Source organism: Ambystoma mexicanum, chromosome 6q, assembly GCF_040938575.1.
Source record: "Ambystoma mexicanum isolate Mex_15411 chromosome 6q, UKY_AmexF1_1, whole genome shotgun sequence".
Taxonomy (NCBI): Eukaryota; Metazoa; Chordata; class Amphibia; order Caudata; family Ambystomatidae; genus Ambystoma; species Ambystoma mexicanum.
In genome coordinates this window covers 97,295,695-97,319,708 of record NC_090937.1, presented here as the reverse complement: position 1 = coordinate 97,319,708, position 24,014 = coordinate 97,295,695, and the positions used below count along the sequence as shown (strand labels likewise).

Sequence of the window (24,014 nt, the reverse complement as noted above, 5' to 3'; positions counted from 1 at the left end):
CTCGATTCCCCGTGAAGCCTCACCTTAGGGTCTGGAAGGATGAGTTCTCCATCCTGCTTCTGATGCAGGGGCGCGTTGAAACCCAGTTACTTCACTGGATTGAGGTTTGATGGGAGTTCAAATAAGCTTGACTATTCAGGTAAGGCGCTGTAAGAGTTCTGTAGCAAGTTCAAAAGTTCAAACTTAATAATAATGTTCATTGTCTTATTGCAGCAAGCGCTAACGCTTATGTCTTTTTCCCCTTAGGGGCCGGGGTTCGGAATGCCGGAGATATGGCGCCGACCCGAAGTGAAACGTGCAGTTCCAGTAAATGACAGGTAAGTTCTGGATGAGCGTTCGGGTAATGTCTTTGCATTCGCTCATTCAATGTCTGTCTTTTTTCCCCATAGGGGCCGGGGTCCGGAATGCCAGGAAGCGGCAGGACCCGAAATGAAATGGGAATGACCCAACAGGTAAGTCTTAGAAGGAAACTGAGCTTTTCCTATTCCCTTCCTTCTCTCACCTTGTGTTCTTGTCTTTTTCTCTCTAGGCTCTGGGAAGTGGCTGCGGATCCGGATGATCGCTGCTGAAGATGGAGGTGCCCAGGAAAGGTGAGTGAAATGCAGCGATGCAGCGATCGAAGCGAAATGCTTTTAAAATGATGTCTTCCCTTTCAGGATTGTCGGTGTGGTGTCTCCGTGATGCAGCTTTAGCAGGTAAGGTCTTCTTTCTCTCCAATTCTCTCTTAGCAGGTGACCCAGGATGCTGACAGGCGTGGCTGAAGTCCAGATGCAGGAGCTGACACGGTGAGCGTCCAGCTGCGAGGAGCAGAACAACGCGAAGCGTGAGTTGCTGATCGGGCGTGGTTTAAATAGCTTTGGAAGAAGTTCCAGGTATGTATCCTTCCCCGACCACACCCAGGGGAAAGTAGTTCCACAGGTAAAGTAGTTCCATTCAGGCCTCAAGAGGGCCTGGATGTAGCAGCATGGTCTGCATCAGGTAAGTGCACATTAAAACACTTGAACACATGTCTAGTTTTATGAGCCTGGCGCCTAAGGCGCCAGGACAGGGGTTCAACATGAGCCTGGCGCCTAAGGCGCCAAGACTGTGTCCAAAGGGCCCCAGCTTGGGCCCGCTGGCACTTCCCTGGGGGGAATGATGCCTGCCTCTGGGGTTGCTGGGTCGGACCTGGCCCCTTGGAGGTAGGCATCATGACATCTAGAGACACCAACCAGTCTTGTAGTTGAAGGGCCTGGAGGACTCGAGTTACCATATTGAACTTGCCCTTCCTGAGGAGCTTGATCAGCCCACGCAAGTCCATGATGGGTCTCAATCCCCAGTCTTTTTTCAGGATCAAAAATAAGGGGAATACCATCCCATGTTCCTCCCCGCTACAGGCAATAGTTCCATGGTGCCTTTCTCCAGCAGGGCTAGGATTTCCAGCGCAAGGAGCAGATCCGGACGCTTCAAAGAGAGCTTCCCCGGTGGATTGTCGTGAGGCCTCTGCCAAAAGGGGAGACAGTAGCCGTGGGTTATGATCTCCAGAACCCACTCATCTGAAGTAATGGTATGCCATTCTCCAAGATGCTGTGCCTGTCTGCCCCCAACCGGCGAACCATGGGACATTGCCTCATGACTGAGCGGACGTGGCTGAGGCAGTGCCTGATGGCAAAGATGCAACTGCCCGAGCGGCTTTGGCACCTCGAGTACCTTGCTTTCCACCTCTGGCACTCCTACGGTGGCCGCTTTGACTGGCAGCTCCTCTCGATCTACCAAAGGAAGAGTAGTACCGAAAGGAACCTCCCCTCCATTGCTGTCCCCTAGGACGAAAAGGCGGAGGTTGTCATACTGCAGCACTCAAAGACTTTGATGCCGCTTTGGAAGTCTGCAACCTCTCAAGGCTCTCATCAGCCTTGCTGCCCAAAAGATGGACACCGTCAAAGTGCATGTTGTGAAGCCGGGATTGCACTTCCAGAGCAAACCCCGACCTCCGCAACCACGCAAACCTGCGTATCACGGGGCTCGCAGCCATGGACCGGCTGACACAGTCTGCAATGTCCAGACCCGACTCAACGGATTCACACATGGCATCCTTGCCATCTTGTACAAGGACTAGAAAACCATCCCGTTCCTCCCCTTCGGGAATATGCTCAACCGCCAACGATACACAATTCCACAGAGTGCGAGTGAATCTTGTCAGGGCACAAAAGGAGTTGGCTGCCTTTAAAGCCATACCCCCAGAAGAAAATACCTTCTTTGCCCAACCATCAAAGCGCTTGTCGTCCCTATCCGGAGGGATAGTAGGGTACGCAGCCTGATTTGCTGGGGCCGTAGCCACCTGCACCACTAAACTCTCTGGAGTAGGGTGCGTTGACAAGTAACAGGGGTCACCACTGGCTGGGTGGTATTTTTTCGGAAGCGACTTATTCACTGCCGGGAGACTCTCCAGAGCAGTCCAAGCCGCTGCCACCCTTCTTTGCAACGCCATATGAAATGTCAGTTGGTGGACCTTGATCTCTCTGCTGCCTTTGATACTGTTGATCATTCTGACCTCCTCTCTAGATTCTCTCCTTGGCATCAGATATAAGGGCCTAGCTGGGGTTGCTTCATACATTGCCCTCGGACACTTTCAGGTGTCCTGGAAAGGCCTTGCCCCCCCCCCCCCCCCCTCACACACCTTACTGTTGGAGTTCCCCAACAGTCTGTTTTTGGTCCACTTATCTTCACACTCTATACTTCGCGGCTTGGTGCCATGAACTCCTCTTATGACACTCTGATTTTCTCCTTCCACTCCTTATCCGACAAGATGTTTTTTTCGAAATAGTCAAAACTGTCTGCCATCAAATATTGGATAAAATGAATTGGGGCTTTCACACAACCATATGAGCCACTCAGTATACACGAAACCCTATACAGGTAGTACAGTTAAAACCTTTTCTAAGTTTTAATGTGTGATCTTTATAACTTGTGAAGATTGAGCCCTTTCTGAGCCATGTGTTTCGGCATCTCTTGTGTCTTTCAAATCAGGGCAATATCTACTCCATTTAAACAAAAATCCATTATAATTCATGTATCAAAACTAAACATCAATAATTACATGTACATCAATTAAAACAAGGAATGGAAAAATGTTCAAGACACAATAATCATTGGCAGACATTTTAGAAGCAAAGTAGAGAGCAAGATAATTTGCAGAAAGAGTGGAGGAGATGGATGTTAGTTTAGGAGGTGAGGTAATTGAGTGGAGAGATGTTTGGAGGCGCCTTGGTTGGGAGGATTCAGACGAAATGAGAGAGAGAAGGCATGTTTGGCAGAGTCAAGAGTAGAGGAGTAGTTTTAAAGATCAGTGAGATAGAGTTGGAGACCAGAGGAGTGTCTTGACCTTTACTGAGTGCAAAGCTTTTTCTGCATTGATTTCAGGATGGGCCAAAATCTACATGTTTAAAAATGTACAAGAGGCATAGCCAAAATTGTCTAACAAGTGGGCCTGAGACTAAGGGAGTTGGGCCCACCGCAGTGACAGTAACATCTGTAATTGCCCACACAGCACTGCCGAGTGTCCATGTACAGATTTTGGGATGGTCTTGCCCGCTCAAGCCCTACACTGTCTATGCCTCTGACAAATGGTCATAATATGAGAGGGACAGGAGAGAAGGTGGGGGGTGATGGGTGAGATGTGGAGTGGTAGGGAAGAAAGCAGAGGGAGAGCAGTGGGCCAGAGGGGGTAGCGGAGGGCAAGAGAACAGAGAGGAAGCGGTGGAGCTGAGAGGAAGCAGTGGGCCAGAAAGTAGAGACCGTGGGCTCAGAGGGAACAGTAGACCAAAAAGCAGAGAGGGAGCGGTTGGCCGGAAAGAGGCAGTGTGCTGCAGATTTGGAGAAAGGATGAGGGAAGAGTGTGATAGAATAGGAGAAAGAATGCATGATGCAAAAGTAGCACGAAAGAATGAAGGACTGTATACTGTGGGAGAAATGGGGACTGCAAGGTGTGAGTTGGGAGCATGATTTGGTGTGTGGCAGGGACTGAGGAGTGCAAGTTCGGACTTGGCAGTGTGACAGAGCACGCAAGTATGTGTACAACAGAGTGAGAGGTTCAGGAATGCAAGTGATGTGGAATTGGTGAGACTTGTGAGGTGTGTTGGGTGTTGGTGAGAAGTGTGAGAGTGTTTGGGGACCATAGAAGGAGAATATTTTCAGCATTACAAAGGATAATGATCAACACTGTTGATAATATTAAATAAGCATGCACATTAAACCAAAAACATAGCCAAACCAAACACTGTTCTTCCAAGTCAGAGATATCTGGACTCTTCCTATTAAATTGATACAAAGGATACAAATATTGACACCCTGGCTCGTGTAGCATTAGACACTGCCTCTTTCCAGCAATGTGCCAATCACAACACCCTCCAGTCAATAGAAAAGGTGCCCCAAAAATGCTGTAGTAAAGGTTTGTGCTGCAAAATTTTCCATTTCATGCCACAATATCCTGGAGGGTCTGGGTAAAGAGAAGAATGAGAAAGAAAGAAGTTGGAGGTGAAGTAGGATTTATTAAAGACAGACTGTGCCTTCCGTAGAGAAATAGAAAGGAGAGCAAGATGCAGAAGCATAGCAACGTCAAGTCTGAGAAATAGAGAGGTGCCCGAGGGCGGTATATGCGAGCAGAGGAAGTGTAATGGAAGTTGGGGTTGGAGTAGGTTTTGTGAAAAAAGTAGTGGATCGAGAAGAGGTGGCATCAAGGAGAAGAGATGTTGGTGAATGAGAAGAGAGTGGAGATGGTTCTGAGTGGAGGAGAGTGAAGAGAGCAGTAGAAAGGAACAGGAGAGGTCGCATAAGTGCATGGTGATGGAGAGGCAGAGAAGAAACAATAGGTACTTACTGACAAGTAGCAGGACAAAGCAAAGGCTCATACTCAAAGAGGCTGGTCAACTGCTGGTTTTCAATCTTCATTGTGCCACCCCCATGGCCGGATGCCCCTAGGGCATTCAGAAGGGATGACATATGTTCTCATCACCTGATGACCTTGTCCATCAGTGGCTGGTCTCTGTGATAATTTTGTCCCTGGTGTTGCTGGGATGAGGGGATTTCTTCCAGATTGCAGACCTTAAACCAGCAACAAATATAGATTATAAAGTCCAGCCCTGGGACATATCTTCATCGGTTGATAAGGAAAGGTTACAGGAAGCCAATACAAGATTCTCCCCCCAGTCAAAAGAATTGCTTATCCAAACATATCTTGATGATAATATCACTTCCAATTATCAAGTGAGAATGACACCCAAGATTGCAGTCACAAAGCTGATCAAGATAGTTCTCTAAAGATCGAAGAGAAGTCCTAGTTTTAATATTACCAACATCATTATATAAATGGATCATCAGAAGCGAACAATTGGAGTGAAAACAGTTTCACAGAAGGTGTTTGAGGAAGAATAAATGTTTTTTGCTGACAAACCTCACATTGGCTGAAACTTGGATTACCACTCCACGTTTGTTTCTCCCCCTACTGGCTTTCAACTTTGTAAAAATAACAGTAGCTGCTGCATAAACACCAGAAACCGTCCTCCATCAATTTAGGAACTAGGCCTGCAATGCTCCAAGAGCTGATGGTTAGAATGTTAAGTGCAGTTTGATAATTAAGCTTTTTCAGAGCACAATGATCCATTCAGTACCCTGCATTAGTCCATCTCTTCCGAGGAGGTAAACGCAGGGAATCAGTTTGTGATACAAAGAACTTGGGGGTCGGAGGTTCCAGTAATCACCTCATCAGCTGTGGCTCCAAACATTAGCTAAAGTCCTGATGTTGCATCAAAAGCATTTAGTAGTGAAGATGTATTAAGCAGAACCCCTCCCACGCACCTCTCCATGCTCATCAAGGATGTCTGATCTTTGAACATTTCAGCAGTTTAATGCAGTGTTTAACAAGTTTATCCCATTTTACCCCTTGCACATCCTGCCCCCATCCATATGCTTGGGGCCTACTAACCCCCATAAAGGAGTGCAAACAGGGGATGTAGCTGGCAGCATTTTTACCTGCTGGCATATTCACTTACCACAATGAAATGTCAGAAGAAGCAGCTTACAAATCCAAAATTCCCCTTTCCCATTAAGCCCTGGGTTTTCCCACTTATCAAAATATAAAAAATAGAAACATTTGGCAAGTAAGATCTATGTGGAAAAAAACCTGTGTCGAAGGCCCACAACACGTTACTTATGACAAACTGCTTTCTCTTAAAAAGGGTTTCATACTACATACATAGCATCAACTGCATGGAACTTCCTAGATACACGTGCCTACAAATATCATTAACTTCATTTTTCTTTATCTTTTGCAAAACTATTTACAAAAAGTTGTCCTTACAAGCTGAAGATGCAAAAGCCTTCAGAAGGACACCACAATTTCTTGTGCCCTCTTTGACGAAGAAAGCAATTCTTTGTCACCCAGAAGCCTGCATCCAAAAGTTTGTCCGCGATCAATCTCCAAACTGTAATCATTTTCAGATATTGTATTCAGGGTCAACGGCAACACAAAACATATCTTTAAAATGAGTGCTTAAGTTTTCATTATGTGCAGGCCGATGGCGTCTTCCCATTGGTTGAGGGAACTGCATTATTTTCTGTTAATTCCAAGGATTTAGCATATGAAGGATGAAGCGTCGTCTTTGAACAATGTAATACATTCAATGTTTGCAATCAAATATGCTCTCAGATGGAAGGCTGCACAAACGTCGACTTACTTATTGGGGATATCCCTCCTTGACTGGGTGCTGCTTGATACAGCATCATTGACTGGCGCTATACAACAAAACTCATTGCAGGGATAAAGAATAACACAACTATGCCAGTAAGAGTAAACAACGTTTATTGAAAACTTATTTTGAACACTCAGTAAAAAGGAATCTTTGAACGTTGCCATTGTCTTATAACACTTTATGCTAGCTGTCAATTCAACTGTGGTCCAGGTAACATGGTGTCAGAATTGATGTGCAAACAGAAACGGCAAACACCATAGCGTTTTGCCGGTGACCATGAAATGAGGCACCAAAAGTTAACCGTTTTAGAAGTGCAAAAGGTCAAGGCCATTTTGTTCCAAAAGCCTATCCCAGAACGCTGCTGTGGTCTCAATGGAGGCACAGTTGAATCGCGGAGAGGTTGTACTGTGTCAAACATGCAATTTAACATTAAAACGATATACAAAGGCTAACATGACACATAAATGAGGAATGAGAAACATGTTCATGTGATTGTGGTATGGTCACCATAGCAGCACAAGCTTTTGTCACCAGACAGAAAATGACATGGAACTTCTCTTCCCCAGGGACAGAAGTCTCTTGGTGTACCCTCAACCTTATTGGGATAGTCATCATTGTTGCAAAGGGGTGTAGAGGATAGCACACTTCCCAATACAACAAGCTCTTATTGCTCAGTGCCTAGCTCCACATACTCTGCAGAATGAGCGCGTGGTAGAACGGGGGTTACGTTCAATGTGAAGTCGTTTCTCATATGCATGGATCCGATTGGAAGAAATGCTCTTGCGGCGATTGACATGCAGGGGAATCTGGCTGCCGATAGGAGCTTGAATTTGATCCGACGGCTATTTACACATTCCCTTACCCCTGAAACCAGCAGCTCTCCAGATGTTTTGGACTGCAACTCCCATGATCCCTCATTGTTTATGTTGGTGGGATTGAAGGGAGTGGTAGTCCAAAACACCTGGAGAGCCAAAGGTCGCAGACCCTTGCTCTGAGCCAAAGTCCATCTCGACGACGATGTGTATTCACTGACTTGCATCCAAAGTCCATCCTAAAGACAGTATGTTTGAGGGTTGGAGGGGGGGGTTAAGATTGTTATGTGGGCCGCCCCCTCACAGGAATGCATGGGTGCACAGCTACAAATAGTCTGCCTCCTGTTAAACATGTACACTCTACACTGCTTTTCGCATGCCACTCCATAGAACTGTGCTGGGCTACTACATAGTTGTGGATCGCATTATCTTTAGCAGTAACACTCACCATACCCCACCTAATATACCTTTCTTTCAGTGCCGCCACCTGCTATGAGGGTTGACCTCATACTGTAGTGAGGGGGTGTGAAGACACAGAGCATTCACTGATACAAACTGTTGTTGCATGTTACCCATTTCTTATATTTAATGCCAATCGTTGACCTTCATGGTGCCAGGGAGGGGTGTAATCGCTGTTATCATGCAGGTGCACTAAATCGACAGAAACGGCAGTCCCTATGCAGCGGGGCCATGTCTATCTTGTGCCAAGAGAAAAGCATTCCTGAGTATTCGTGTCCCCCATGGGACACTGGGCAGCAGTGTTGGAATTGTGCACTCTTTGGTCCTTGGTAACCCCACTGTTCTCCTTGAGCAAGTACAGATGATTATTTCCGGTTCGCCAGACATTTGAGGAATTGGTGTACTTGCGCATTTGTACGAGGATGCAAGACAAATTGTAAGCATACAATTCAGACCATTTACAATATTTAAACTTTGTTGTGTTATCCGGACTTTTGTTATAGTGTGCAGAAGAGAAAAATCAGCAAGTTGTGGCAGTGGACGGAGCTACGAGTATTAAGTGGCTGGCAAACTGGGCAAACAAAACATGCTTATAGCAGTCCCTGTGCCATCCAAATACCAAAGTGTGGCCCACCAGTTGCACTCGCTCAGTTTGTAGTAAAACAAAGTACTTGGCCTTACTTGGAAAAGGAGAGAATAAAGAATGAGTCATGTGAAAAATAATTAGTGCTTTCGAAATGTGACAGGGTGATTATGCAAACAGAATCCTAAGAGAAGAAACCAGAAGTCCAACTCTCACATAAGACCGCAGTTACAGTAGACATTCACAGTTCACCAGATTAAATATTGGTGTTTTTCAAATAAAAGATCATTGAGCAGCAGGCATTCATATCACCCACCCACCCCTCCCATAGTCTTCCCCCTAAATTGTAACAGTTCAGGTTGACCCCAGCATCCGAGACGGTGGAACTGTGCCCAGAGGAGACTGGCTTTCCTGTGCCTAGGGCTCCGTGTCTGTATGGCATGCTAGCAATGCCAGAGGATTGAAGATGTCTAGTGTTTCTTTTGTGTGTTTTGCAGCATCATCCCAGGAAGTGTGAAGAGTGGTTTCACCAGCTGGCTCGAACGGCTTCTATGTCGCTGACCAGGTTCTGTGCTAAGCAGATGCCAAATATCTGGAAGGCAAACGGGCAAGAGTGAACGAATGACATGTGTGGTGGGTACAGCAGGGTCATTGAGTTGGTAAAGAAACAAGGAACCAATGAATGTTTTATAGGACTTCGGGAGCACAAAAAAAAACAACACATGGCGCAACTGCACAAGAGCCTTTTGCCTTTACACAATGTGGTTCGAGATGCATCCCAAGTTAGTGGCGAGTCTATAGTATGTAGCTAGCAACTGTGGCTTTTGCTAATTGAATTGTTGGGCTCATTCAGTTTTATGGTGGCCACCTGTCAATTTAAATGCAATAGAAAGCGGAATATCTGGCAGATTGCCAGAGGAGTGGCATTTTATTGCACTTTGTCAATTTACTGGTTGTAATTTTTTTAATATGAAGCCCGGCTGATCCACAACACTGCTAGTAATTTTGAGCAGTCATTCAACTCTGACAGCTAAAGTCATTGATGGCCAAACTTATGTATAGGATTGATATTTGCAAAAGCTTTATTGTTAGGGCGATTTTTGTTTATATAAACATTTTTTTTTTTTAAAAAGGAAACTCCTACCAAACAGCATGCTCTAGGTATTAAGTGATTCAGTCATACAACTTTCACAGACATATAAGACGGATAGAAAGCTTTATGGTCATTTTTATCTTCCCAAAATGCTCTTTAATATGCAAAACCTCATTGGTGTTATTGGTGCCACTTCACAATATCTCTGGAGTTCTTTCTAATCAATACACACCTACACTGTTCTATTCAAATACATGGCATGCAGTTTTTAAAGCGTTACAAAAATGAGGTTTTTCCCTTCACAAAAGTAAAGGTTTAAAAATGATGCATCATTTCACAATATTAAACGCATGCCTATGCTTAAGTCAAGCACAGGGTACCCACAGCTGGCACTAAAATGATGTTCTGAAGCAAGCACTCAATTCCCTCTCCAGCCCCACATTTCAGATGTCTGTGGCCGCCCCAAAAGGTGCAAGCACGAAATAGGTTATAGAGAAGTTAAAATGGTGAAGAGTAAATCTGAATGCACAAGTGCATCAAGAAACCTGTAAAAGAATACCCAAAGCCATTGAACAGTGAGAACAACTGTGTACCAAAGGTGCACACTGTTTCACAGCTGTAAATCATTTCTGTAAAGATATCCATTTAGTCATCTTTACAGAAGCTGCTCAGTGCTAAGCAGGCAAATGGCATCCCTGCTGGGTTTATCATGCATCTTTGATGAGATTCTGCTGCACACTCAGTATTACCAGGAGAACAACTGCAAAGTTCATTGCACAATGCATAACTGTGATGCTTATAAGTAATCTTAACATTAATTATATTTTAAATACAAGGTAGGACATTTACTGTGTAACAGTACTTCAAATGACAGCAGGACATCTATATCTATACCCACACATCTCAAAATGTTTCTATGTATTGTACAGTCCAACCAACTACGATTTAAACATTTTAAATTACCTTAACCCCAAGCTGACAAGACCCATAGCCTCAACCACACCCACAAAGGTAATTGTGTGCTGGAACGTCGACCCATTGTTCAATTTTACTCACAGAGTGTTGGGTATTGTGAAAAACTGCACATACAGCAATGATGTAAAGAGTATGTACCACTTCATTTGTTATAAAAGGTGCCTGCATTGTGCAGCTACAAGGAATGCTGTGGCTTCTCAAACATCACATGAATGTTCAGGGTCGTCCTTATCCAGTACTCTACTGTGAGAACGCACAGCCAAAAATTCCAAGAACCTTCTCCAACTGCCATTACTCTACTGAGCTGTTTATGCCAAGCAGAGTTTGCACATTTCACTTGTGAAGTTGCCTTATTTTAATGGTGTTCCAGACCAAAGGATTTGAGGTACATAAGCTGCAGCAGGTAACTTGCCTTATTTGCATTTTGCCCCCTGCTAACACCAGAGCTGTGACCACTGTGACAGAGTTCTTTTTATTCAATATTTTTAGAAGATGTGCCTGTACCACTTGCATATATCACGCTTGCTTTGTCAGAGACTGCCCCAGTGTTGTGCAAAGAGCAGAGGTGCGGCTTGACGTGTGCAGTAGGTGACGGGCTGAGGTCCTTTCCTTAGTAGTGGAGTGGCTCGGGTGGTGTGAAGCTCCCGGTGGAGGGGCCGATCTGGGCTGAGCGCTCAGCAGACAGCAGCACCTGCTCTGGTGGAAGTGGACAAAGTGTATATCCTGTATCTGCATCCAGCACCTGCACCTTGCACTTGGCCTGCTGGAGTAAGAGGTACCGCCGCTCTATATTGTGCAAGTGAGCGAGACAGACCCTGGGCGCGTGGCTAACGCTCTGGCTGTTGTGGCCATGTGGTTTGGGACCTTGGTGGTATTTTGACCTCGTTTGTGACCCTGGCAGGCGTTTAGTGAGCTTGTTTTTGCTGCAACACCCTGCTCACAGCCTCCCTGGCTCTGGGGCACTGGTGCTCAATATTGATGTTTATAGTGAATTAGTTGAGCACTGCAAGTACGAACATAGCAGGCATCTTTTTTCTTTTGTTTGGGTGCCACGTGGAGTCAGAGCGTACCACAGGCCTCGAAAAGACAAGAAAAGTCACGGCATGTGTTGAGTTATACCTGGTATACTCACCACTGGATAATATTTAGGAAACCTTGATGGTGTAAATTTGGGCAAAGACATTGTGCTCCTTTTTACTTTTAATTATCACTGCTGGATTCTTGACCAGGGGTAAGATTACAAACAGGTCAATCACATTAACTGGTCATTGGGCCAGTGATTGTACATTGATTCAAATTATTTGGAGTATCTAGTCTGCTTGGTTCCTTTGCTGACAGTCTCTGCAGCTCATGGTTTTGACTGCCACTTTTGAATTGGTGGTGGTGGTGGTGGCTGATACATTTACACCTGTAGGACCGTTGCCTATTCTCTTTTTGAAGGGCGATTGCTACTTTATCCTGGCAAACAATGTTCCTTCCCTCCACATAATATATTGACCTTGCACCAGAAATGTTGAGATGGATGTCAAAGAGGGAAAGATTACGAAGAAGGCCACTTTTAAATTTTCACCTCCGTCTGCATATTGTCTGCATAGTTAAGGGGCTTGCCGTAGGTCTAATGGCAAAAAAAGGTCATGCCCAAATCATGCCTAATGCAGGTGGCAGCTGAAATTACCACAGAGAGCATGAATATTAACATCAATGAATAAACATTGTGCGAAGAGAGAGAAGATAGCCCTCTGCAGTTAGGAATGTGGCTCCTGAATCAACTAAGAAGCCGGAAAGTTCATAGTGTGCCAGACAAACACAGACAGTAGATGGTCTGCCACAGAATCAAGAGGCGTTAATGAACTTCTTCCCAACACTTTCAACAAGATCTGAATGCTCTCCGGTAGTAGCGAGTTCACCCAATACAATGGTTAACATCAATAAAAATAACTTATTACTAAACATGTCTTTTAATTTAAGACGGGCATCATTATCGGGTAACGCTCCCAACATCGACATTTCTGCATCTCTTCCCCCCACCAACTTGTCGATGACACCCGATCTTGAAATAACTTTAAACACACATTTACCCACACATAGACTCGAGCTTGGACACTTAAAAAGCTCCACCCAGAAGATGTTAACTTCAATGACTCTACCTTTAGGCCTAGCTTGAATACAATGGATGCCATTTTTGACTTATGTTCCACATTAGCAAACGAACAGAGCAATAAAGAGGATTTTGGCCAGGGTAGAGGACGTGATTTTGACAGAAAGTGTTGTGTACGGTCATGTGAAATATTAGAGGTGGATTTTGCAGAAGAGCTGGATGAAGAATCATCAATAGAGGTAAGCAGGATAAACACTCCTCCTATTTCTGACCAGTCACTGTCATTTGTGGATATAATTTAAAAAAGGTGCATGCAGGAACAGTCGGCTACAAAAATCTCCTCCAGCCCGTAGATCGTCATCAAGTAAACTTTTGTAAACAAAAAACGCAGAAAGAGAAATAAAATTAAGCAACCGGTCAAACATAAAAAACAAGTAACTGCGGCCATTTCAAATGCAAATAAGAATGTGACATCTATGGAGATTAAGAGAGCTAGTTTCCGGAATATCATTTTGTCAGGGCCCTATATACCGACACAACAGTTACGGTCCGCCTATCTCAAGATGGAGACGTTTCCTCCTACATGCCTAATAGGGGTCTGAAACAGGGGTGCGTTTTGCAACCGTTTTTAATCTCTATGTGGTTGACATGGGGGAGAAATTAAGCACAACAGACTTCTCTGCCTCACATTGGAGGGGTGGCGTTACCGTGGATCACTTATGAGGACAACAGTTCTACTTGACCACACCTCTCTTGGTCTTCAAAGAGCCATTGATGACCTTGTCCAGTTTGCAGATGGGACTCATTTGAAGATCAATCTTGCAAAGACCAAGGTTATGCATATACGGAGCAAAGGTCGACATACTACTAGGTATTACTGGTATGTTAAGGATAGAAAGCTGGAGCAGGTTAAAACCTATGGGTTACCATCAGATAGTGCTCCTACATCATCACAATACTATGCTCATGTTAAAGCCAAAGCTATGCGACGATGGCCGGTATTGAGGGGATTTATTAAGAGGGTTGGTGGAGAGTCAGTAGAGGGACTTCTGGAAGTACACACCAAAGCAATTGTGCCATGTATATATGTATGGGTTAGAAACTGTTCCTGAAAGTCACGTGGACTGGTTAGATAAAATAGAGGGAAAAATACATAGGTCTCTACTGAGCTCACTTACGACCGTACCTGTGACCGCATTGACGATGGAACTAGGTACCACCTCTCTATATACTACTAGGAAATTAACCTATAGTAAGTTACTGCTGAAATAAATCTAGTTGTCTCACACTGAATATTCCTGATCTATTTTCTATGTCCAAAGGACACAAACATTACTGTACGTGTAATAAAGCACATCTTAAACTGGCTGATTCAGTACAAAACTATGTGGAGAATATTGGTCTGCTCCTGATAGAGGCAGCAGATCTTGGTTTTTATCTACATAAACTCAAGCAAAAATCCATGGAAGGGGATCGTTTGAGATCTATTGGTATATTGGAGAATAAGGTGTGCTATGAGGAATATGTTAAACAAAGCTTTAAACATAATAAGCGTTGTAGTTAACCGATTAAGTCTATAGTAAGGGGTCCAGGTAAGCCTTGGTCGTCCAGGTACAATATTGGCAAAAAACAAAAACCACCAATGCTAGCATGCCACACGCCCTATCTCTAGCTATTCAAACCAGTATCATAGAATTATTAGTTTCTAGTAAAAACATCTGTTTTTTATTTTATACCAGAATGAGACATTTTTCATACCAAAACAATTAATTTATACACATTCATGAGCAAAAATATGTGCAATCATAACACATCGCTAACAGACACAATTTCCAGACCTTGGTATTTTCCAGTGTCCTTTTACACTTTATTTTCTTCTATATGTTAAACCTGCCCTAGTTTAAGCAGTGTTGGTGGTTGCTGTATATCAAAAGGTCGACACTGTATTTCAGCTGTCTCTTCACTCAGCTGCAGTGTCACAACTTAGCAGCCTTCATCAGGACCAAATATCATTTCCAGAGAACACACCAAATGTGTATTGTGTCCACAAAGGAAATAAAAGGGGTGTGACATGTAAATTCAGAAAGACGTCTAAATGTTTCTAAAAATGAGACTAAAAAGCCACCAATTGGCACGGCTTCCTACCTTCTGCAGTAGTAGCCCAGCAAAATCACCAAGGAGGAGTACCCCCTGTTGGAGCGAAATCCAGGAAATGGAGATACTCATGGGCAAGTTGTATGCAAAAAAAGCAGATACATCAATAAGTATCACAACTACCTGCTACACTATGAACTTAATGTAGTACCGATGAGGTAAGGCTCATATCCTACCTTTTACTAAATCACCCGTCTCAATATGTTGGGTTGGCAATATTCGTGTGATCACATAAGTAGAATAATTCAGCAGACAGGCTGTATACAAACAAATTCAGAAAACCTGTGTAAATACCCTATTTTAGTCAAACAAATGTTTTTATGAAATTATGAACTTTAAAAAATTGCTTACCCGTACTGGGGTAGGCAAAGTGATTTGCTGTCTGTATGTTAGGAGCAACCCAATTCACCCAACGCAAGAGGTAAGGGAGAGGGTAATGAGAACAAGCAGTGTCCCTCAAACCAATAGACAAATCACTAAGCTACTGTAGCCATCTTCATCTGAGCTATGTACTTCCTTGTATATGCAAGACATCATGCCTTCCATATACTCATTGGGTTGCGGCTATTCTGTAAATCAAAATCTGCGTCCGAACTATTACATATTTTGGAGTACTTACAAGAAATCTCCGCAGCATTCAGCTACACCGTGCAAGTCAGATTGCCAAGCAACTACTACCAACAACTCGAGGTGATTTAAACATATGAGTGTGGCGGCCATCTCTGAACCGCCCATTATGGAGTATTTTCTAAGTCTCTGTAGTTCGAGTCCGGTTGCTAAGCGCCCACTGTAAACAACCAAAGGCTATTTGAACATACAAATATGGCGGCCATCTTTGCCCCACCAATTGTATGTCCACTCTATCCCACTCAGGGAGTTGTAGTGTAAAAAGGCCCAATGCCTCCCACTATGTGGAACAATTCGCTAAAAATTATCCGACACTCTCAGTGAAATAAGGACGAGGCGAATACGCCCAATCCATCGCAATTAGCATATACTTGCGCAGTGAAAGGAACGTGGAAAACATTGTTATTATCCAAGGTACTGGTTACGACCCTTGGAGCCCATACAAGAATCAGCTGACAAAACATACGCACCATCATTGATGATATCCTATGGGCATGCATTGATTCGATATCATAACCCCATATTGGGAGACACATAACTAGAGCGCTGAATATTCCTCAGTGATGGCGGACCCCACAGGGGCATAATAATATTCTTGGATGCTCCAAAACTAGCAACAAGGAGCGAAAAAACAAAATGTATATGTAACCATGGACCTAATTACACCCTACCCATGTTGTGCAATAGTTAATCACATACATCAATTGTATAACAGAATTGTACAAAAACAACAATGCACCGAAGATCTGCAATCTCTTTCCAACATCGCAGTGACTACAGCGCAATGGTATGAAGTCAGTTGACATAGATGAGCTAGTCAGTTACAAGATATTCAGAACTGGGATATAGTGACATAATTCCCTCCAACGGTGATGTATCACATGGCATGAACAAATTGTATCCATCACAGTGAATCCCAAGTACAAACATTGTACATTATTCACAGGAATTGATTATTTCATATAGGAAAAACCACAGAGACGGGGCCATTTAGTAAAAGGTAGGATATGAGCCTTACCTCATCGGTACTACATTTAGGTCATACTGTAGCAGGTATTTGTGATGCTTAAAGTGATGTATCCACTTTTCTTGCATACAGCTTGCCCATGAGTATCTCCATTTCTTGGATTTTGCTCTAACAGGGGAAACTGCTCCTTGGTGATTTTGCTGGGCTACTACTGCAGAAGGTAGGAAGCTGTGCCAATTGGTCGATTTTTAGTCTCATTTTGAGATGCATTTAGACGTCCTTCTGAATTCACATGTCACACCCCTTTTATTTCCTTTGTAGACACAATAGACATTTGGTGGGTACTCTAGAAGAGATCTGATGTCCTGAAGAAGGATGCTAAGTTGTGACACCGCAGCTGGGTGAAGAGACGGCTGAAACACATGGTCGACATTTTGATATACAGCTACCACCAACATTGCTTAAACTAGGGCAGGTCTAACAAAGAAAAAAAGAAAGTGTAAAAGGACAGAGGGTCTGGAAATTGTGTCCGTTATTGATTTGTGTTGTGATGGCACACATTTTTGCTCATGAATGTGTATGAATGAATTGTTTTGGTATGAAAATGTGTGTCATTCTGGTACAAAATAAAAACAGATGTTTTTACTAGTAACTAATAATTCTATGATTTTGGTTTGAATAACTAGAGATAGGTAGTGTGACATAATAGCCTTGGCAGTTTTTGTTTTGTTACCTGATTAAGGCATGCTCTCACACATTAAGAGACTTTATTATGTATCTGCGATTAAATATTCTGCTGGTATCAGACCATAGAGGCGCCTGGCAGAACATCTCACGAGAAAAAAGATTGTGTCATTTGTGTGCCAACCGTATTGAAACAAGCAGGCTCATTTTGACGGCATGCAAGAAGGTATCTGCTCTTTACATCAAAGGGCAATGAGCATTGTTGTACATGGCCATGCAGCATTGTAACAGATCAGTTTTAGTCTACGATTGTGGCGGCAGAGTCAAGTGTGATTACTGCAGCTGCAAATCATGCCTCGGAGCGTATACAGGGTACGTTATTAGTGTACACTCCCAAAACGCAATAATGTAACGCACAAGCACACGTTAGTGAATAATTTGAATATGTTGTATATGAATTGTTGGATGAGAATTTTAATAATTATGATTTTGTGAAAATATTTTAACGATTGGTTTTAATTATTTTGTAATTGGCCTGATTTGTATGCAAAAGATTTTTTTGTTTTAGGCATATGCATTAAATAGATGAAACAGTTGCATATATTTCAAATGTAACCTTTACCATTTGACAAGACCATATATAGAAATGTTATGTTGCATTAACATTACAGACCAGTCTAGGTGTTTCGCAGAGTGACAGCAGGCAATTTGTGAGCGAAACCAGATATTAGCATTGAAACCAAAATTCCTGATTCCAAACTTGAGTCCAGTTGGCAGATAGCTTATGTTCTCATCACTTCTTCTAAAAGATTTTCGGACCCAACCGAAAGTAAACAATTAGCCGTAACAATTACTTCTAGTGCGCTCAACTGTAGAACACACTGCCTTCTCCAAATCTTGGGCAGCAGAGATGTAAAAACATTCTTTCAAATAAACTAGAAGGGTATTACCCAAATTGACCTTTTACAATTGACCTTTTGCACAATTGACCTAATTATAGTGGTCCTAATTGACCTTCTGCACAATTGACCTTTATATTATTTTAGTTATTTTATATATGTATTGGGTTGGATTAAAAATAATATAAGGGGATTGGCTGGGGGATTGCGTTTTTTTAGATTGGGTGGGAAGTTGCAGGGGTTTCCCCCGCATATATGTCCTAATTGACCTTCTAAATTAGGTCAATTGTGAAAAGGTCAATTAGTATACAACCAACTAGAAGATGACAGGCTTGAATTAATAGAGAGGAAGCAATACATTTCTAATCTCTGCAACCTTAAAAACTTCCTTATAATCTTATGGAGACAAAATGGGATTAAAGGGGCGTAGGTTGGACAATACGGACAGTTTGTTGAAGAGGCAGAATCTGGTGAAGGTGCAGAGTCTGGCCCGGGAGTAAAGTTGGGGGGGGGGGCATGCACTTATTTGGGCCTAAGGCAGCAGACATCCCAAATACGTCACTGATACCTGTATGGATATGGACAACCAATGAGAAATATAGATGGTTGTAGTATGGTAATGTTTATTTATATAGTGCCTATACACAGGAAAGGGTTTCAAAGCGCTCAAGGAGGGTGGGAACACGGGGGGGGGGGGACAAAAGTCACTCAGAGCCCTTGAATTTCTCAGACGATGACGGTCTGCACATGCAGATTAAGTGAATAGGATACATTTAACAGTTTGCATACAGCAAATAGGCCCGATAGCGATTCTGCGTTTTTTTTTCAAGTGCACATTAAGGGGTGAAGACAAGGCAGAACAGACAGAATGATCTTCAGGCAGCGCTGTATACAGATCTTGCAAGTGCGGGCAGGGGACCAAGTTCACCCAGTCGGTGGAGATTGGTGGAGTGCGGAGAGAGAGCTTTCAAGGTTTTATAAAAGTGCAATGTGGGGGTGGGCGGGGTGCTGGGCCCTGAGGCAAGTGCAGAAGGACTGGCACGGGAGCCTGGGAGCTGTGAGACTATGAGGTACGCCAGGCGGCCAGTCAGTACGCTGTGTGGAAAGGAGGGAGAGAAGGAAAAGCAGAAAGCTAGGTTAGCAGGGTAGGGTAAGGTAAGAGAAGGAAAAGGAGAAGAGGAAGGTCTTGAGGAGTTTCCGGAACTTAAGACTAACAGGCTCAAGACGGATGTTCCAGAGGGAGGCGCCTGCTGAGGAAAGGAATCGCCCTCCAAATCTCTGCTTGGAGAATCGGCTCACTCGCAGTAGGATGGAGGTAGATGAGCGGAGGGCTCAAGATGGACAGTATTTAGGAAGGTAAGTAGGTCCCAGGCCCCAGAAAGCCTTATGGACAATCAGAGAGTCTTGCATTTGATCCTTGCAGCCACATAGAGCCAGTGAAGGGATTTCAGCGCTGGAGAGATGCGGTCCCTGGGCTTGAGGCCAGGGATAAGTCTCACAGTTCTGTGCTGGATGAGTTGCAGAGGGCGCAGGGCTGAAGCAGGGAGGTTTAGGAAGAGGCTGTTGAAGTAGTCCAGCCTAGAGAGAACCAGGGCTCTGGAGACAGTGAGCCGCTGGGGGAAAGTGAGAAAAGGTAGAGTGCCTCTGAGGAGGTGTAGTTGATACTTTTTTGAGATGTCAGAAATGTAAGAGGAGAAGGAGAGATTGGAGTTGAAGATGACCCCAAGGTTTTTGGCCTTGCAGGTGGGGGGTAGGCGCGCGACCAAGCGAGGCCGGCCAGAGTGAGAGGGGGAAAGCAGGAACAGGGGTCCCGGTCCCAATGTGAACAATCTCAGTTTTACTGGCATTGAGACAAAAGTCGTTTGCAGCACACCATGACTGAATGGCGGACAGACAGTCAGGTCTGAGTGAGGCGTAGGAGGCGGCTGAGGATAGGTGTGCGTCATCTGCATTACACTGGAAATTAGAGGTGAAAGTGGCAATCACACGTGGCACGGTAGCCATGTAGACGTTGAAGAACCAGGGGGATAGGTTATAACCCTAGGGAAAGCTGCAGGTTGAGAGGGTGACAGTCGAGAGAAAGGTACCAAGTTCGACCTGGGATGGCCGGTCAGAGAGAAGAGGTAAACCAAGCCAGAGCCTGACCTGTGATTCCCGAGTTGTCACAAAGCCGTGAGATCTGGATGTTGTGGTTAACTGTCAAAGTCGAGAGAGAGAGAGATCAAGGAGAATGAGGGCAGAGAGAGGGTTAGTGTCAAGATTTGGGAGCAGGTCTTCACAGGTGTTCAGAAGAGCAGTTTCCGTGCTCATAGTAGGTATGATTTGACAATATCGATGTAGGATTATGGTTATGTGCAGCACAACAGTTGTCTGAGTTGGCTTCTTCTCACACACTGGTTTCTAATCATGCTAGTCTTATGTTGATTTCACAATGTCTGTCTCTTGATCTTAAAATACCTTTATTTTAAAAATAGGATACCCGGACACGTTTCAAAAGGTGTCAATACACAATAGTAATTGCAATTGTTTTCTAGATCTATACCTTCATGATGTGCAACAACCCTGCACCACCTTAAAAATAAATGCATTGAAATATCAAGCACACAAAACTGCAAGACAACTGTGTAAAGTACGGTTCTGTATGTAGAAACATTGCGATCTTCACACAGTATTTTCCCAGAGTCCGAAAACAGATAAAACTGAAAAAATTGTATTCACTAAAATATTGTAGTGACAGGTTGTTTCAGTCCTACTAGGATTTTGTGCATGTTACTAATTTGTTGAAAATGCTAGGAGGCCAAAAAGCTACATATTTCAAAAAAATACAAACATGTTTGGGAAAGTATTGCTTGAACAATTACCTCAACTATCCCCAAGATGTGTTCCTATGGAACGACACAATTGACAGAATCTAGTAGTGTGCAATGTTTCTAAATACAACAATTGATTACCCAAGTCTACAAGCAAAATATATATGTGTGCTCCTTTGTTTTTCGTGTTACAAGGAAGTAACGTGTAAGTCATGTATGGAACAATTCTTTGTAAGGGTGGTTGGAATAAGTCAGCCCTACAATACCCTTGAAAAGCATGGTGTGGGGTAGAGACTATAAAAATGTACTTACAACTTTCATACAAGGATTGTGGGTGGCTTAGTTGCAGAACTCATGTCACTGGCCGATGGTAAGCTCTGCACGGTAAAGGAGCATCTAAACTTTAGGATTCTTACCATTACTCACAAATGTCTCCATGGTAAATGTCTGGCTTAAATACTCAAGAACAAAGTTAATGCAGCAGTTAACATTAGGGAGGCATTTGAGGCGAATGATTTTGCATCCTGAACCAGTAATGGGAGCCTAAAGAAATTGCACGTCTTACCTAACCAGGAACGCCACTCCTTCACAGTTTTTACAATGGAAACTAAACCCGGGGGGACGCAACTTGTTGACAGACACCTTGTGTCCCGATTGCTTCCTTTAAAAGATTGTTTTCTGACCTAACCGAAAGTAGACAATGGTCCTCAACAAGTACCTCTTGTTCACTAAACTGTAGAATACGCTGCCTTCTCCAAATCTCAGGCATCAGAGATCTGAAAACACTCTTCCAACCTACATAACATAGAAGAGAACAAGCTTGAATTAATAAAGTGGAAGCAATAACTGTCTAATCCCCACAGCCATATCATGTTATTGAGCCAACATTTGGGACAACATGTGGGCAGGGGTGTAGTTTGGTCAAGGCGGACAGAGTCTGTTGAAGTGGCGGAATCTGGTGAAGGTGCAGAGTCTGGCAAATGTGGAGGAAAGTTGGAGCGGGGAGCACATACACTTAGCTGGGCCTAGGGCAGCAGAAAGCCTAAATACGCCACTGATGACAAAGACATTAACAATCCATCCTCTCCTCCTTCGCCCTTGTCCTGGAAAGTAATGGAAGTGGAAACATGCTATGAATGTTCTCTTTGGAATGATGTTGACATGTGCGACCACACAAGCAATTAAGAATGTGTCTTCTGAATTTGATCCAGTTGATGGGGAAAATAAATGTAGAGATGAATTATTATTCACAAAAAAAAAGCTGAGCTGTCTTTAGTATCACCATAGGTTACAGATTTCCAAAGGGCTGTCTTGCTGTTTAACCAAAACAGCCAAGACTGTACTTACATCAAACTGGGAACAAGATTGTGACAGAGGAAATGGTATCATCAGACCATCAAAAAATGTAATGTCTCTCTCAAACAAAATACACCAGGGGGTTAATTTCTGTATTTAACCAAATGAAAACATGTAGTCACACCAAGTCAGTCTGGTACCAGGTTAAGAACGATACTGAACTCTACCACAAAGACATGCACTTGGTCCATGAACACACACACAGTTAACACCAAATACACATACTGACCCCTGTATATGTCAAGGAGGCACAAGTACCACATTTAAGCTAAAGGAGACTGCCTACCAGAGCAACCCAAGGGCCAGACAGACCCCAGAGGTGGCGTGAGGGGGCTAAGAGGGACACGATCAGCTGGTATGCATGGAGTCATGTATGTGGTTGGGGCCTCTTTCTCTATCCCGCTACCCATCAGCCTCTCTCCTGTCCAGGTCTCATCTTTCAGGTGGTGCCATAGAGGCGTGGCGACCAAAGTGGCAGGGTATCCAGAAGCAAGACCAAAAGACCACAGCTACCAGCATGAGCCACCAGTGTTCTACAACAGTAATGGTTAGTGGACCCAAGGGAGCAACACTTTCCAGACACCAACAACAAGGACTACAAGTACCACATTGCACAGGGGTCCAATGGCTAAAACCCATCAAAGGAAAGAAATTGTTATCCTGTTTAAAAATGTACTGTCCTCATCCACCCAGGAACGGAATGGGGGATTCAACAACTTCCACCAGTGTTCCCATACTCACTACGGAGCAGCAGTGGAACAATGGCGGCAGAGCTGGAGCCAGCAGGGATTGGCACTTCAGTAGGGGAGAACAGAGAACACTCCCAAAATCCTTATGGACAGTGGCTTAATCAACACAGGACAGGAACAGATCAGACGAAAGGTGAGAACTCATGGCAGGCTGAAGGAAAATGGAGACTGAAAAGAGGACAGGGCTAAAGGCCCCTAGGAATACGCCTAGAATAAAATTCAGTCCACTAAGGGAGGAGATAGGAGGCACTTTGGGGACAGAAGGCAGAGATTTGCCCAGGCTGACCGCTGACCGGAGTGCCCAATGGGAGATTGGGGAACGTTCCAGTCAGGAAAGGGAGGGCTATACAAACCCAAGAGAGTTAGTCTTTAGTGAAAGGTGTTTGGATGAGACTGTAGGAGGTGCAGGAGGACCAAAGACCAGAGAGGATTGTGCAGCCATGTGGAGGAGTAGGAGGGGAGTACTGGCCTGTCTAGAGAGAGTGAAGGTAAGGAGTTGCTATTGAGCGAGTGGTATCACATCTGTTGTAGGTCTGTGTTGGAAGTGAGAAGGAGTGCGAGGAAGATCAAAATGGAGGATTAGCAGTGAGGCGGAGTAAAATCAGAAGGGAGGAGTGTAGTAGAGATAGGAAGAGTGAGAGGTGGAACAATACCAGGAAGGAGGAGAATAGAGTTGGGTGGAGTGAGCCATGAAGAGTCAGAGGCAGACAGGCTAGGACTGGCCTATAGGGCAATAGGCCCATGGCCAAACCAAAATCGCAAAATGCTTTAATGGGCCTGTTTTTTGGCCAATGTGGACTAGTTTGAGGAGTTACTTTACCATGCGGCTAATAGTTTTGACCAGTGTTGCTGAATACATATTTTTCAAAATGCACAATTTGCATCACATTTTATCAATAAACTCCCCCTCGGGTACTATTCAAACCGTGTCACAATAGGAATGAATAGCCATTTGCAACTGTGGGCCACTTTTTCATTGGTGCCAGCGAATTTCATGGCCTAGTCCCACCCTGCGGGCAGAAT

General features: G+C 44.0%; 1 protein-coding gene across 1 annotated transcript in view; it reads right to left on the bottom strand.

Annotated features, from left to right (window-relative positions):
* Positions 1–6,818: 6,818 nt before the first annotated feature.
* TSPAN5 (tetraspanin 5) overlaps positions 6,819–24,014 on the bottom strand; it is a 482,577-nt gene continuing 465,381 nt past the window's right edge. Inside the window, exon 8 of the mRNA XM_069630543.1 lies at positions 6,819–9,171. Within this exon, the coding sequence (XP_069486644.1) occupies positions 9,106–9,171 (66 nt within the window). The 3' untranslated portion in view covers positions 6,819–9,105. The remainder of the gene's footprint in view (positions 9,172–24,014) is intronic.